The sequence below is a fragment of the Bombus huntii genome, chromosome 16 (genome assembly GCF_024542735.1).
Source record: "Bombus huntii isolate Logan2020A chromosome 16, iyBomHunt1.1, whole genome shotgun sequence".
NCBI classification, from domain to species: domain Eukaryota; kingdom Metazoa; phylum Arthropoda; class Insecta; order Hymenoptera; family Apidae; genus Bombus; species Bombus huntii.
Genome location: NC_066253.1, coordinates 2881609 through 2895932, shown reverse-complemented (window position 1 = coordinate 2895932; position 14324 = coordinate 2881609). Strand labels below are relative to the sequence as shown.

General features: G+C 40.0%; 1 protein-coding gene and 1 long non-coding RNA gene across 2 annotated transcripts in view; one reads left to right on the top strand and one right to left on the bottom strand.

The window, feature by feature from the left end:
• Positions 1 to 14324, top strand: part of LOC126874475 (low-density lipoprotein receptor-related protein 2) — a 38036-nt gene that overhangs the window by 15782 nt on the left and 7930 nt on the right. The window contains exons 2-7 of the mRNA XM_050636586.1: positions 3155 to 3277; positions 4202 to 4333; positions 4750 to 5004; positions 5284 to 5538; positions 5899 to 6015; positions 6084 to 14282. Coding sequence (XP_050492543.1) covers positions 3155 to 3277; positions 4202 to 4333; positions 4750 to 5004; positions 5284 to 5538; positions 5899 to 6015; positions 6084 to 14282 — 9081 coding nt within the window. The remainder of the gene's footprint in view (positions 1 to 3154; positions 3278 to 4201; positions 4334 to 4749; positions 5005 to 5283; positions 5539 to 5898; positions 6016 to 6083; positions 14283 to 14324) is intronic.
• Positions 5638 to 6489, bottom strand: LOC126874585 (uncharacterized). The gene is made up of 3 exons (XR_007692889.1): positions 6348 to 6489; positions 6151 to 6275; positions 5638 to 6031 (listed from the first exon to the last, which is right to left on the bottom strand). It is a non-coding gene; the product is annotated as an uncharacterized LOC126874585 (long non-coding RNA).

The window sequence follows — 14324 nt, the reverse complement described above, 5'->3', positions numbered from 1 at the left end:
GCCCGTCACCCCCTTAGCTATGCTTGTCTTAGTTCGATCCATTGCTCTTCTCCGTCACTCCTGTTACTGATACAGCACACCTCTGTTCATGATGTACGCCGACAGAGATGAGAAAATTCGCAACCTGCGCGAGAACACAGAAAAGCGGACTGTTGCCATCGCCTTTCAATCGACTTGTTAAAAGATATCTTATAGTGCATATTTAAAATAGTTAGAGGATAGATATGAGTCTGTAATATAATTGAATTAGATTGGATTCGGTTTATGGGACTTATGTTTTAGTTATGTCAAGGAATTTTTATTTTTATAATATTGAAATAGAGATGAAATGGAGCATAATGAATAGGATTTAAAAATACATTTCTTTTCTTTCGAAGTACCATAAATGTAGAGTCACATTTGAGTAATGATTACAAACGAAATAAATTGAATTTGGTATAAGTACAGTCGTGAATGTAGAGTAATTATGAAGTTGAAATAGGTCAGTAATACGATATGGTCATAAATCTCTGCATAGTAGGATCATGGATATATGAAAGTACACATTAATTGCATCAACGTATGAAAATAAAAAGTAAGATGAGGTGATGTACATATCCCATGTCTTGTAAACTTGTTAGGGATTTAATTACTTCTATGTTTGTTTAACAACGTTTTATTCCATGTTTAGCAACATTTCTCACGAATCGAAGGTTTTATTTGTCGAAACTACAAGCATTCGCTGGAAATTCCAGGAAAACTTACTTAATATTTATAAAAACACGATTGCTATATGAAACGTGCCGTTCTTAGTTCCGCAAAGCATCGTATATCTTCCCGCCAAGAACACGTTCTCGCTGTTTTCGTGACGAGGAATAATAAAACTCTTCCGAATCAGATATGGCCGCGAAATGAAAACATTGATACTTTTTATCTCATATTTCTATCTGCCGGTTTTAGACTTCCTATCGTGTGACTTATAAATATCGCTTCTTAAAATTGCTATTAATCTTATTGGACTCATTTCTCGGTCAATGACACTGTGTCGTAGTACAGTCACTAAATCTTAACCTTAATTAGTACAGGAGTTCCAAAAAAATTTTTCTATATGGCGACGTGTCCTTGTAATTTTGTGACAGTAAGAGCCAATATTATTGAGCATACGTCATCGAACGAGAAAGGCTAAGCATCCTGTTGATGTTATCCTTGAAAGGATGCACATATACGGCAGGTAGGTACGTGCTAGATAACCGATTCCAGCTAGATTCCGTTGAGATTCTATCTGTTCGGTGCCAGTCGGTACCGTTCTATCTCCCATCCATGGACGATACTCTTTCTGTTTCTTCGTGTTGCCTTTTTCGTTACCCCACGCCATAAAAATTCTTCGATTAATTAGTTCAATTGAAATTTAGCCCCGTAACGAATTCTTGATATATTCTATTTTGGACTAGTAATTTTTTTTTAGTTATTGTTGGTATTTTATTTGAAATCCAATGGAAGGATATTTGGATTATCCTGGAATTGAACTTCATAAAGTATATGTATAGAATTTTGTGAAATAAAATTTGATTTTTATAACATTTTTCCAGAATGCTACAGTTTCAAGCAGGAATTCTATAGAATAAATTTATTACCCTTTTTAAATTTATTTTGCATGGTAACTTTTTTGTTTGTTATTAACGCGTTGTGTATTTAAAAAATATTGCCTTTTATGAATATCAAAGAAGCTTAAAGTGGAGGATAAAAAGAAAGTAAGATACATGAATTAGATAACGTCGCAGCAATTCGTCGTGAAAATATCTTATGTTAAAATTTTGTAATTTGCGCCCTCGTAATTGCGCTCGTAATTATAATGGCGCGCACGCACGCAATATGCATTGGGAACGGGGCTTGTTCTCATGTGTTGAGAAGCCCGTCTCGTTTGTTCCACAAATTTCATAGAAAGTCAACCGTTTGAATGAAAAAAAATTCGAAATCGTTGCGTTGCTCTATCCCCACTGCTCTTTAGTTTAAAGAAAAGTTAGTAGCAAGCGCTTAATTGGTGTTCTGACATACTCTACTGCGATCCATTTAAACAAAATCCCTCATCAGCGATATCTTAAACGATGTTAAATCAAGTTAATCACACCTGTCATCTCGTACATTAATATTTCACACAGTAAATCAACTTTCATCGCTTTAAGAACTTTCCTAGTGATATTCACTAGATTTGTACAGTAAACTAGAAATTTTTCAAAAAAGACATTAGATATCTACGTTGTTCAATTATATCTATCCTACATTCATTTAATTTCGTATTTATACAATTATATTTAGTTCATAAAATTTTAAAATGTCTATTATGATTGTGTTTTACTATTTCAAATTAACGAGAATATTAGACAGTTTCATTGATAAAATTATATCTTTACAAAATTACGTTTACAAAATTTGTCAACTTCTTGGTTATGTTTTTGGTTATTTCTAGTGAAAGAGAGCATATACTCTAATTTATGATATTATGCTAGATTACTTCCTTCACTTCGTGCGGAATACATTCATTACGAAGTATAATTACATAGTATCAAAGGCCTTTTATTTCGTTCAGAATCTAGATCCATAGTTCATATCTTATCTATGAATCTATGGAAACAGGTTTGTCCAGGAATCGAACGCTATAATTTTGATCATCCTGTTCTCGCGGGACGAAATGCGAAAGAGAAAAGGAATCTTTCGATTCCTCGAAAGGGACTCGTTTCGTTCGCGCGGGAACTTCGATATATCTCGAGATGGAGCTGCCAGCATCCATTGAACCTTTCACCCATCACGCCACTGATACATCATGTTATTAAGTCATGAGTATTCCTATTTTGCTATAATTCGTTACTTTTAGATTAGAAATAATTTGTATATTCCTAACGATCTCCCCGTTACAAATTAACCAATAATATATCAACAGCCAAATTATTTACTACACCAATGAATTTTCCATTGAACGATAGACTATAGAGGACTAGGGATTTTTTTTTTAGCGCCGAAAATTAAACTGAAGAGAACATTGGATAGATATTAGAAAAATGAAAATGAAAAAATTCGAAATTAAGAAAAATCAGTAAACTGCGTGATTACCTAGAACTTTTTCTGTTTTCATTCGTCTTAAGGTTAATAATAATTGTTCTTCTCTTGTTTTTAATAGCTGATGGCAGCGGCTGTGGCATCAATAGCTTTAGATGCATGGACGGCACCTGCATACCAAGCACTTTAGTCTGCAATTACCAAAAAGATTGCGAAAGTGCGGAAGATGAATTTCAATCGTGCAGTAAGTATTTGCTATATCTATAGAAAATTTGATAAAGCTGATTTCTTTTAATTATTTCCAGCATTTTTAAAACTAGTTTGGAAAGATTGAAATTGTTGCTTGTAAAATCCGCGTCCGGTTAAATTCAATGTAAAAATTGTAGTACTGGTACTTCCGGTATTTTGGCGCTTCCGGGAGGAAGATTCGAATCCTCTTTGGCGCATTTCCGGCGCTACTTGAAGAAAAAAGTACGTTCAACGAAAAATTGCTATTATATTCGATATTCTTATATAATCCATGATTCTCTTTTGTACTTGGATTTTTAATCACTAGTTTGTTCATAGTGATGTAAGCGGTATGTATAGGATTATATAATCTATAAATTGATGATTAGTTGATTTTATTGCTGCTAATACATACTGGTAAGCAAATAAATAAGCTACTACTTCCTTCATATCAAATTGAATATAATTTAATTTGTAGTTATTTCTTAGAATGAAAATTTGGAAGTCGTCCGATGTTTGTAGTGCTTCAAAGTATGAGAAATATATTTTCAAATTTTATATGATAGAAAAGCAAAAAATAAAACTTTTCATAATAATTATCTCTTCATTAGAATTAAAATCGCTACTAGATGTTTCAAGAAAGTGATTCTGTAATTTCTTTTCGTTCTTGAGACTCTGCTAATATTACCCATTCAACTAGTATGATAATTGCTTGACAATTAAGCTACATGTAATATATGGCATTCAGATAACAATGCATTAGATCAGTTTTATCTTTGTGTCTTTTGCAGTGTGCAAATAATTGAAGAAGACATCAGCATGGCAATGATATAATTACTATTAATTAGCAAATTCATGAGAAACACTAGTCAAAAAGTCATTGATATATTCGAAAATGATGGATAATTGGACAATGATTGATCGACGAATTTGTTTGCAGCACCACCAGACTGTGAAGCTGGACAGATCACATGTGGTCAATACATTTTCAACAAGACTTACTGTATACCTCCCCATCAAAGATGTGACATGACTGTTGACTGCGTTGATGGGACTGATGAAGCTGGTTGCAGTGAGTATTTGTTTACTTATAAAAATTATTCAATACAAAGATATAATATATATTCACAGCAAGAGTAACGAAAATAATGCATAAGTAACTTTTAATTTTTTAAATTCCATAATTTTGTTTTCCTCGAGATAAAACTAATAAACTTCTTATGTATGTAGAGTCATATAATAGAATCATATTTAATGATAGAAGATACACATGAGCACGTTACCACCACGTGCATCATAATGTAGCTTCACTTGGTCGTTAGATTGTGCATAAAAATGTGAGAGAAAGAAAAAATGAGAAAAAATATTCCAAAACTTGATCATATAAATGATTAGAATTGAATTAGAATGATTAGAATAGATGATTACTGTCATATAAATGATTAGAAAAATTGCTAAGTCAGATTACTAATTAGAAACGTTGAAAAGATTACAGGAAATGCCAACCGGATGACTTCCGGTGTGGTGGTTCGACACCAGAGCTTTGCATTCCAAAAGAGAAAAAATGTGACGGCTACCTAGACTGTCGAAATGGTCGGGATGAGGAGAAATGCGAGAACAATGCGAAGCCAGCTTGTAGGTTGGATCAGTTCAGGTGTAATTCCACGCAGCGTTGCATTGAACAATCAGCTAGATGTAATTACAAGGACGACTGTGGAGATAATAGTGACGAGGAGGGATGCAGTATGTTTCATTTTTCTATCTACTTTAGACGCACAATTTTTCAAGCTGCAATTTCTTTTGTATCTAAGAATCTTTTAGATCTAGAGATTTTTTGTATTATATATACAAATTTGTGACTAATGACGTTTCTAGTTCAAAAATTTTCTATTTTTAATGATTTTTCGTGTATAGAGAAAATGTTATGTTTAGAATCTTTTATGACTACAAGTTTATTGAAATTAGGGATTTATTATATTGCAAGGGAATCATCGCAGAATTATTAGAGTTTGATACTTTCAGACTTCCAACCTTGTGCAATCAACCAGTTCCGTTGCGCGAATTCACTTTGCATACCAAGATCCTACGTCTGTGACGGTTACAAGGACTGCCACGATGGATCTGATGAAAAGTCCTGTACCACGACCGCCTGTCCTCCAAACAAGTTCGTGTGTCCTAGGGGATCGCCTGACGGCAAACCACTTTGCATAGATCGGTCTCAAATTTGTGATGGGAAGTCTGATTGTGAAGATAAAGCAGACGAAGAAGCTACTTGTTGTAAGTGTTATATATCCTTTATAGGAGTCGTTGGTAATATTTATCAAATATTATGTGGAGCTTGTAAATTGGAACACATGGTAACATAGGCAAGAAAAGTCTGCTTATTTCTAATATAATTAATGGAATCAATAAAAAGAATTTCACATGTGCTGCGTTATTCTGTGTAAAACTTATGAGTTACACTGTAATGAGTTTTTGGATAAAAATATCTATTTCCTTTTCTGTTTTAATTGGTACGCTAAAATATGGATCTTCAGATCAGGTACAACTCTACCTCTTCATTGGATTTTTGCTAAACATACTAAAGATTTAATTGAAAATGGAGACTCCATAACTGTTTGCTTTCTTTGTTTACAGCATCAGTTATATGCACTTCATTATTGTGTCGATACAAATGTCGAGCATCTCCTACAGGAGGAGTCTGCTATTGCCCTCCAGGCTGGGTTCTCGCGAATGATTCAACGACTTGCATAGGTACATCAATATCTTTCTGTAAATGAACAAGAAAGTTAGACAAGCTTCTTATTACCATTTCACTGTAGATCGTGACGAGTGTTCAGAGTGGGGCTTCTGTGAGCAATTATGCCAGAACACAGAAGGTTCCTATACCTGCAGTTGTGCTCCAGGCTTCACGTTGCAGGCACGCAACAAGTGTCGAGCCCAGCAACATCCTGGTGTGAAACTGGAACTGTTAGTTGCTCAAGAAAGAGCAGTTTGGAGAATGTCTTCTAGTGCTGAAGATAGAACTATTGTCGTCAACACAACTGGAGCTAGCGGAGTGGATTACTTCTATTCCAGGGACTTACTCTTTTGGAGCGATGTGAAGACCAAGAAAGTGCATTCAGAACCCTTAAATGGGGAAGGTTCCAGCTCCAGAGTTGCTATATACTTGACGAGTTCATGGGGACCAGTCGCCATCGCGGTGGATTGGATAGGAGAGAAATTATACGTAGTAGATTCTGTAGTCCAAAAGATTGATGTTCTGGAGTTAGATGGAAGATTTCATGGAATCGCACTAAGTTCCAATCTGACTAATCCAGCGGATATTGGTCTGGATCCCACAGTAGGTTTGATGTTTATAGCCGATAACAAACAAGTTCTAAGGGCAAACATGGACGGAACCGCAGATTTCCCAATTGTCTTCGAGGCAGCGTACAAAGTATCCGGTATTGCCGTGGATGTAATTGCTCGAAGAATCTTCTGGTGCGATTCTCAACTTGATTATATCGAGACTGCCGATTATTTTGGAAGAAACAGAGTGATGGTACTTAGGGGGCAACAGACACCGTCTCCAACGAGACTGACTCTCTTTGAGAATAAAATTTACTGGACAGATGGCACGAAGCAAGCTATCATGAGCGTAGACAAAACAGATAGTGATACTATTCACACTGTCTACAAAATGAGGGATGCCAAGGCCATAAAGGCTCTGCATCCTCTGACTCAGCCAATGGTTTCCAATCCTTGCGGGAATAATAATGGTGGCTGTCAACATATGTGTATAGTAACTGCGGCTAGCGATCAAGAAAACAGGTTAGGCTACCGATGCGCTTGTGATATAGGCTGGAGATTATCCAGTGATCAGAGGAATTGTAATTTGGTCCAGGAGTTCTTAATGTACTCACAGCAAAGATTCATTAAAGGCAGAGTTTTGGATCCTGTAATGGAAGGATTCAGTGATGCTATTTCGCCTGTGGTTTCTAGGAGAGCCAGATTCGTTGGTCTCGACTATGACGCGCATGATCAGTACATCTATTACAGTGACGTTTTGCAAGATGTGATTTATCGAGTTCGCCAAAGTGGTACAGGCCGGGATGTTGTGTTAGCTAGTCAGAACGAAGGTGTGGAAGGTTTAGCAGTTGATTGGGCTGCCAAGAATCTGTACTATATCGATTCCAGAAAAGGAACACTGAATGTCTTGAGCACCAGGAACGTCACTTATCGCAGAACATTGCTAAAGAATTTGAAACGACCGAGGGCTATTGTTATTCATCCTAATCAGGGATATATCTTCTTCTCTGAGTGGGATAGACCTGCGAACATCAGTAGAGCTTATACCGATGGTTCCAACTTAGTGGTTTTCAAAAATTTAACCTTGGGCTGGCCCAATGGCTTGGCCATTGATTTCGCGAAAGACAGATTGTACTGGTGCGATGCTCTTCTAGATCACGTGCAACATTCCAATCTGAATGGTACTGATGTGCAGACAGTTAACTCTAGACTGATCAGACATCCCTTCTCCATGGCTATTCATGAACAGTGGATGTACATTACCGATTGGCGATTGGATGCCATTATTCGGCTTCATAAGGAAACTGGGGAGCAAGAGACTATTCTCGTGCGTCAACCTGAAACAAACAGGCTTTATGGAGTAAAAGTTTACAGTCGTGACATTCAGACTTCTCTACCGGATCACCCTTGTTCTGTCGATAATGGGGGATGTGAAAAATTGTGCTTCGCTATTCCCCAAAACAATACAAACAGATACGGAACTGCTAGGTTAACCAGAGTCTGTGGCTGCCCTTACGGTGAACGTATTCAAGCGAATGGCAAGACTTGTGCGCCTGATCCGGAAGCTGAACCACCCCTAGAAGCCTGTCCTAATACTTGGGACTTCACCTGCGCTAACCAAAGGTGCGTGGCACACGCCTGGGTCTGTGATGGTGAGAACGACTGTCTGGACAACAGCGACGAGCGAAATTGCACCAAACCGACCTGTGCTCCTAACGAATTCCAATGCAAATCGGGTAAATGTGTTCCCATGAGCTTCCGTTGCGATGCTGAGAACGATTGTGGGGATTACAGTGATGAAGCTGATTGTCCAAATGTAACTTGCAGTGCTAATCAATTCGCCTGTGATAACAATAGATGCATACCCAATACCTGGAAGTGTGATTCTGAAAATGATTGCGGAGACAGTTCTGATGAGGGAGAATTCTGTGTGGCGAAGACTTGTTCCTACTTCCAGTTCACATGTCCAAGATCGGGACATTGCATTCCACGATCTTGGGTCTGTGATGGTGACAATGACTGTTTCGACCAGCAGGATGAGGTGGATTGCCCACCAGTCACTTGTTTGAGTACTCAGTTCACGTGTGCTGACCAAAAGATGTGTGTTCTTGACTCTTACAAATGTGATGGCATATCGGATTGCAACGACGGTAGTGACGAAGTAGGTTGTCCATCCCTAGCACCGGATCAATGTAACACTGACAAACAATTCCAGTGTGTTAGCTCAGCGATTTGCATTCCAAGAAGCTGGTATTGTGACGGGACTGCAGATTGTCCAGATAGATCTGACGAGCCGGCCTCTTGCGGCCAGGTTGGCTGTCAGCCAGGTTTTTTCAAGTGTCGTAACGAGAAATGTGTGTTCAAGGCGTATATCTGTGATGGCAAAGACGACTGTGGCGATGGATCTGACGAAGACACTGAATTGCATGCTTGCACTGCGCCTGAATTTAAATGCGACTCACAGCAATGGAAATGTCCAAACGTGACTGATAGATGCGTGAATATAAGCAGCGTCTGTGATGGCAAGTTTGACTGCCCTAATGGCGCGGATGAGGGTCCGGCATGCGATTTCGAGGAGTGCAGAGGGGCTTACTGCAGCTACCATTGCATTCAGACACCTCTTGGTAAGCAATGCACGTGTCCTCCAGGACAAGAGCTTGGCAAGGATGGCTATGATTGCCAGGATGTAAACGAATGTGAGCCTCCAGGACGCTGCTCTCAAACCTGCGTTAACATTAAACGTGGCTACTATTGTGGCTGTGTAGACGGATATACTTTAGAGAAAGATAAGCATACTTGCAAGGCGTTCAATCGCAGTGCTGCATTCCTGATCATATCTAACAGGCATACTATTCTTGTTGCTGATCTACAAGAGCAAGCATTAGAAAGAGTGCCGATCAACGTGGAGAACGTTGTTGCAACTGCTAGTAATATGCACACAGGTACCATCTTCTGGTCAGACATGAAACTAAAGAAAATATCTAGATTGGACAGAAATAGCGATCCTGTGGATGTGATTTCAACCGGGTTGGATCTGGTGGAAGGTCTTGCATATGATTGGATAGGTCAGAACCTATATTGGTTGGATTCTAAATTGAACACCATTGAAGTAGTCAAGGAAACAGGTACAAATAGAATGATATTAGTAAAAGAAAACATTACTCAACCCAGAGGTATGTGCCTGGATCCTAGTCCTGGAGCAAGATGGCTCTTCTGGACAGACTGGGGAGAAAATCCTCGAATTGAAAGAATTGGTATGGATGGTACCAACAGATCAACCATTATTAATACCAAAATTTATTGGCCGAATGGTCTTGCTTTGGATATAGCAAACAAACGAATATATTTTGCTGACAGTAAGTTTGATTTCATCGACACTTGTCTTTATGATGGAACTAAAAGGATTCAAGTACTGGCTGGGTCCCATTATCTGTTGCATCCTCATTCTTTAACCTTATTCGAGGATACCATGTATTGGACAGATAGACAGTTGAACAGGGTATTATCAGCTCACAAGTTCTATGGTGTGAATCAAACAGTAGTATCTCACCTGATATCTCAGCCTTTGTCGATACATGTAAATCATCCTGCTCTGCAGCCCATCACTCCGAATCCTTGCGCAAACGCCACCTGTGCTCACTTATGTCTGTTATCTCCAACTAACCCGCAAGGATACACGTGTAAATGCCAAGTTGGATTCAAGTTACAGTACAATGGACAGTGCACGGAAGAGGAAATGCCTTATTTGATGGTCCTACGAGGTTCTCAAATTGTAGACGTCTCCCTGATACCAGGAAGCACTAAGACTGGTTACATAACTCCTGTTGTTGGAGTCGAAGGAGGTAAATTTATAGACTACGACAGAAAGGAAAGAATGATATATTGGTTACAAACTAAGGATGACGATGATGAGAATGGTACTATTTACACGACTCCTTATAATGGTGGCAACAGAACAGAATTCCCCAATCCTACTGGTGAGAGTGGTATCGTTGGAGCGCCATCTGCAATGGCGTTCGATTGGTTAGGAAGAAATTTGTTCATCGGAAACAAATATGCTTCCAATATAGAGGCCATAAAAGTAGATGGTAAGATCAGGTATAGGACGATAGTACTGGTCAATGATGGCAATAAGACGTCTGTAGCGAAGCCAAAGGCTATGTGCGTTGACCCTCTTGAAGGACACATATTCTGGGTAGATGATGGTAGCTTTGGTATCCCGATGAAGATCGGAAGGGTAAACATGGACGGTACGAACCCTATCATCTTGGTGGATAATGTAGGAAGACCAGAGGCTATCACGATCGATATACCTAGCAAGACTATCTACTTCAGTTCACTATACCCAGCCAGAATTACGGCAATCTCAACAGATGGACGAAATCTGAGGACCATTGTGTCGGAGAACATAGCATTACCGAAAGCACTTGCTGTTCATGACAATAAGCTATACCTTCTTGATCCTAGTTACGATAAAATAGAAAGAGTAGACCTACCTGGTGGAGGTAATCCTACTACAATAATCGACAACGACTCTGAGTTGAAAACTTTGACAATTTACAAGAAACGCGTCACTGGAGATCATCCATGTTTTATAAGGAATGGCGGCTGTGAACAGATCTGTCTTCCAGCGTCTGGAGGCACCAGGGTCTGTGCTTGTGGCATGGAGTACCGTAAAGTCAACGACACTTCCTGTGAACCCTTCAAGAGCTTCGCAGTGGTTACCCAATTGGATGTCGCCAGAGGGTACAGCCTGAAAGACGCGAAGGAAGCGATGGTACCAATCGCTGGAGTGGGTCACCATATCCTCCATGTAGATGTCTACAGTGCTGGCAATTGGATTTACTGGGTAGAATTCAATCGTGGAATGTGGAATGGAATATTCCGCGTTAGACCAAATGGCACTGAGCTCCAGCATGTTGTGAAACAAGGAATAGGTTCAAATGGCATTAGAGGTCTCGCTATTGACTGGGTAGCTGGTAATATGTATTTCACCAATGTGTTTCCCCATGACAATTACGTAGAGGTTTGCAAGCTAGATGGTAGCAACAGGAAAGTGTTGGTAAAGAAGACCACAGACTCCCCTAGGGAATTAGCTGTGAATCCCATTAAAAAGTATCTCTATTGGATAGACTATGGGCAGTACCCACGATTAGGTAAGGCTTATCTAGATGGAAGCAACTGGACACCTATAGTTACTTCTGGTATCAGTACTCCACGTGACATAACAATCGATCCTGATACACACGATGTCTATTGGGTAGACTCTAAACAAGATACCATTCAGAAAGTCTCTTATACCGGAGGAAGCCGTCAAATTATCAGGCGAAACTTACCCAATCCCATGGGTGTAGCCATTTATGGCGACTATGTCTATTGGGTGGATAGAAATCTAGCCACAGTGTTCAAGGCTAGCAAACAAAGTGATTTTAGTATGCCAACGATTGTGAGATCGAATCTTCCCAAATTGAGAGACATTGTCATGTTCGATCAAAAAAGTCAACCACCAGATCCAATGAATCCCTGTTCGTCAGAGGGAAACGCAGACTGTGCGCAACTCTGCTTTGCTATGCCTAAAGAAAGTACAGTTCCTTTTAAGTGTGAATGTGCGGTTGGTAAACTAGCGGCGGATGGCAAGAACTGCGAGAACATGGAGGAATATCTGGTGTTCGCTACGAGGACAGAAATTAGAGCCATTGGTCTAGACCCACAGAATACTAGCGTACCATTTAACTCGATTGGAAATCTGACCAACGTAGTGGGCGTGGACTTTGACTATCGGGACAAGAAGCTATTGTTTACCCAGATCAGGCCTTGGGCCAAGATAGCTTGGATGCAGGCAGATAATCCTTCCTCCTCTGAGATTCACACGTTGATCAGCAAAGGAATCAATCCTGAGGGCATTTCTTATGACTGGACGCAAAAGAAAGTTTACTGGACAGATTCTTCCAACAATAGTATATACGCAATGGATCTGGATGGGTCGAATCTTGTGATGATTGCCAGAGTGGATAGACCTAGAGCCATAGTAGTCGATCCTTGTAATGGATCTTTGTACTTTACTGATTGGGGTCGCTTTGGAACGTCTGGGAAGATCTTCAGGACCACCATGGCAGGTTCTTTGAAGAAAGCTATCATAGATAAAGATCTTTCTCAACCCAGTGGCTTGGCAATCGATTATGAAGATCGTATGCTCTATTGGACTGATGCAGTCAGGGAGAAGATAGAACGCTCAGAGTTGGATGGAAACAATCGTCAGATCTTGGTCTCCGCTACGATATACCCATTTGCTATAACAGTCTTCGGAGAGTACATTTTCTGGACGGATCTTCAGCTAAGAGGTGTATATCGGGCTGAGAAACACACTGGAGCGAATAAGGTAGAATTGGTGAAACGTTTGGAGGATTCGCCTAGAGACTTGCATATCTACTCAGCAGCTAGGCAGCAGTGCAAGGTAAATCCTTGTAACATTTCAAACGGTGGCTGTGATCAATCTTGTCATCCAGGAATAAACGGCTCAGCAGAGTGTAAGTGTGACGATAACAGCAGACTGGTAAACGAGGACAGGATGTGTGTTCCTAAGAACGTAACCTGTGACTCCAGCAAGTTTGCCTGCAGAAATGGCCGCTGCATTTCAAGAATGTGGGCGTGTGATGGTGATGACGACTGTGGTGATGGTTCTGACGAAGATACCAACTATTGTTCTTATCATTCGTGCAGTCCCAATGAGTTCAGGTGTAACAATGGCAGGTGCATCTTCAGAACTTGGAAATGTGACCATGAGAATGACTGTCGCGATGGTAGCGATGAGGAGGGCTGCGTGTATCCTCCTTGCGCTCCTGGAGAGTTCACTTGCGCCAACTATCGTTGTATCCCACAATCACAGGTCTGCAATGGCGTTAACGACTGTAAGGACAACGTCACTTCGGATGAGACCCATGAACGCTGTCCTAGGAATACCACGTGTCCTCCTAACCACCTGAAATGTGAGAAAACTAATATATGTGTGGAGCCGTATTGGCTTTGCGATGGGGATAACGATTGTGGGGATAACAGCGATGAAAATCCACTGCACTGTGCTCAGAGAACTTGTCCCCAAAGCTCCTTCAGGTGTCCCAACCATAGATGCATTCCAGCTACTTGGTACTGTGATGGAGACGATGATTGTCTGGATGGCAGTGATGAACCACCTGGTTATTGTCAATCAGAAGGCAGAACCTGCTTTGGAGATCTGTTCACTTGTGATAATGGCAATTGTATACCTAGAATCTACATCTGTGATGGGGATAATGATTGCTTAGATAGGTCTGATGAGGATGAACGTCACCAATGCAATGAGAGAAAGTGTGATGAGGAGACTGAATTTACCTGTACTGCGAATAAGCTGTGGAACAGGGCACAGTGTATCCCAAAGAAATGGCTGTGTGATGGGGACCCAGATTGTGTAGATGGAGCTGATGAAAATGTAACCTTGCACCACTGTCCCACTCCAACACCTTGTGCTGACAATCAATTCACATGTGACAATGGTCGTTGCTTGAATAGGAATTGGTTGTGTGATCATGACAATGACTGTGGTGATGGTAGCGATGAAGGAAAGTTCTGTAACTCCAGATACAAGCCTTGCACTAGCCAGGAGTTCACTTGTCATAACTTTAAGTGTATCAGGAAGCAGTTTCATTGCGATGGTCAGGACGATTGTGGTGATCATTCTGACGAAGATGGATGTCGTAAGTGATATAATATTATCGTGTAGTTCTTAAAATAAGATT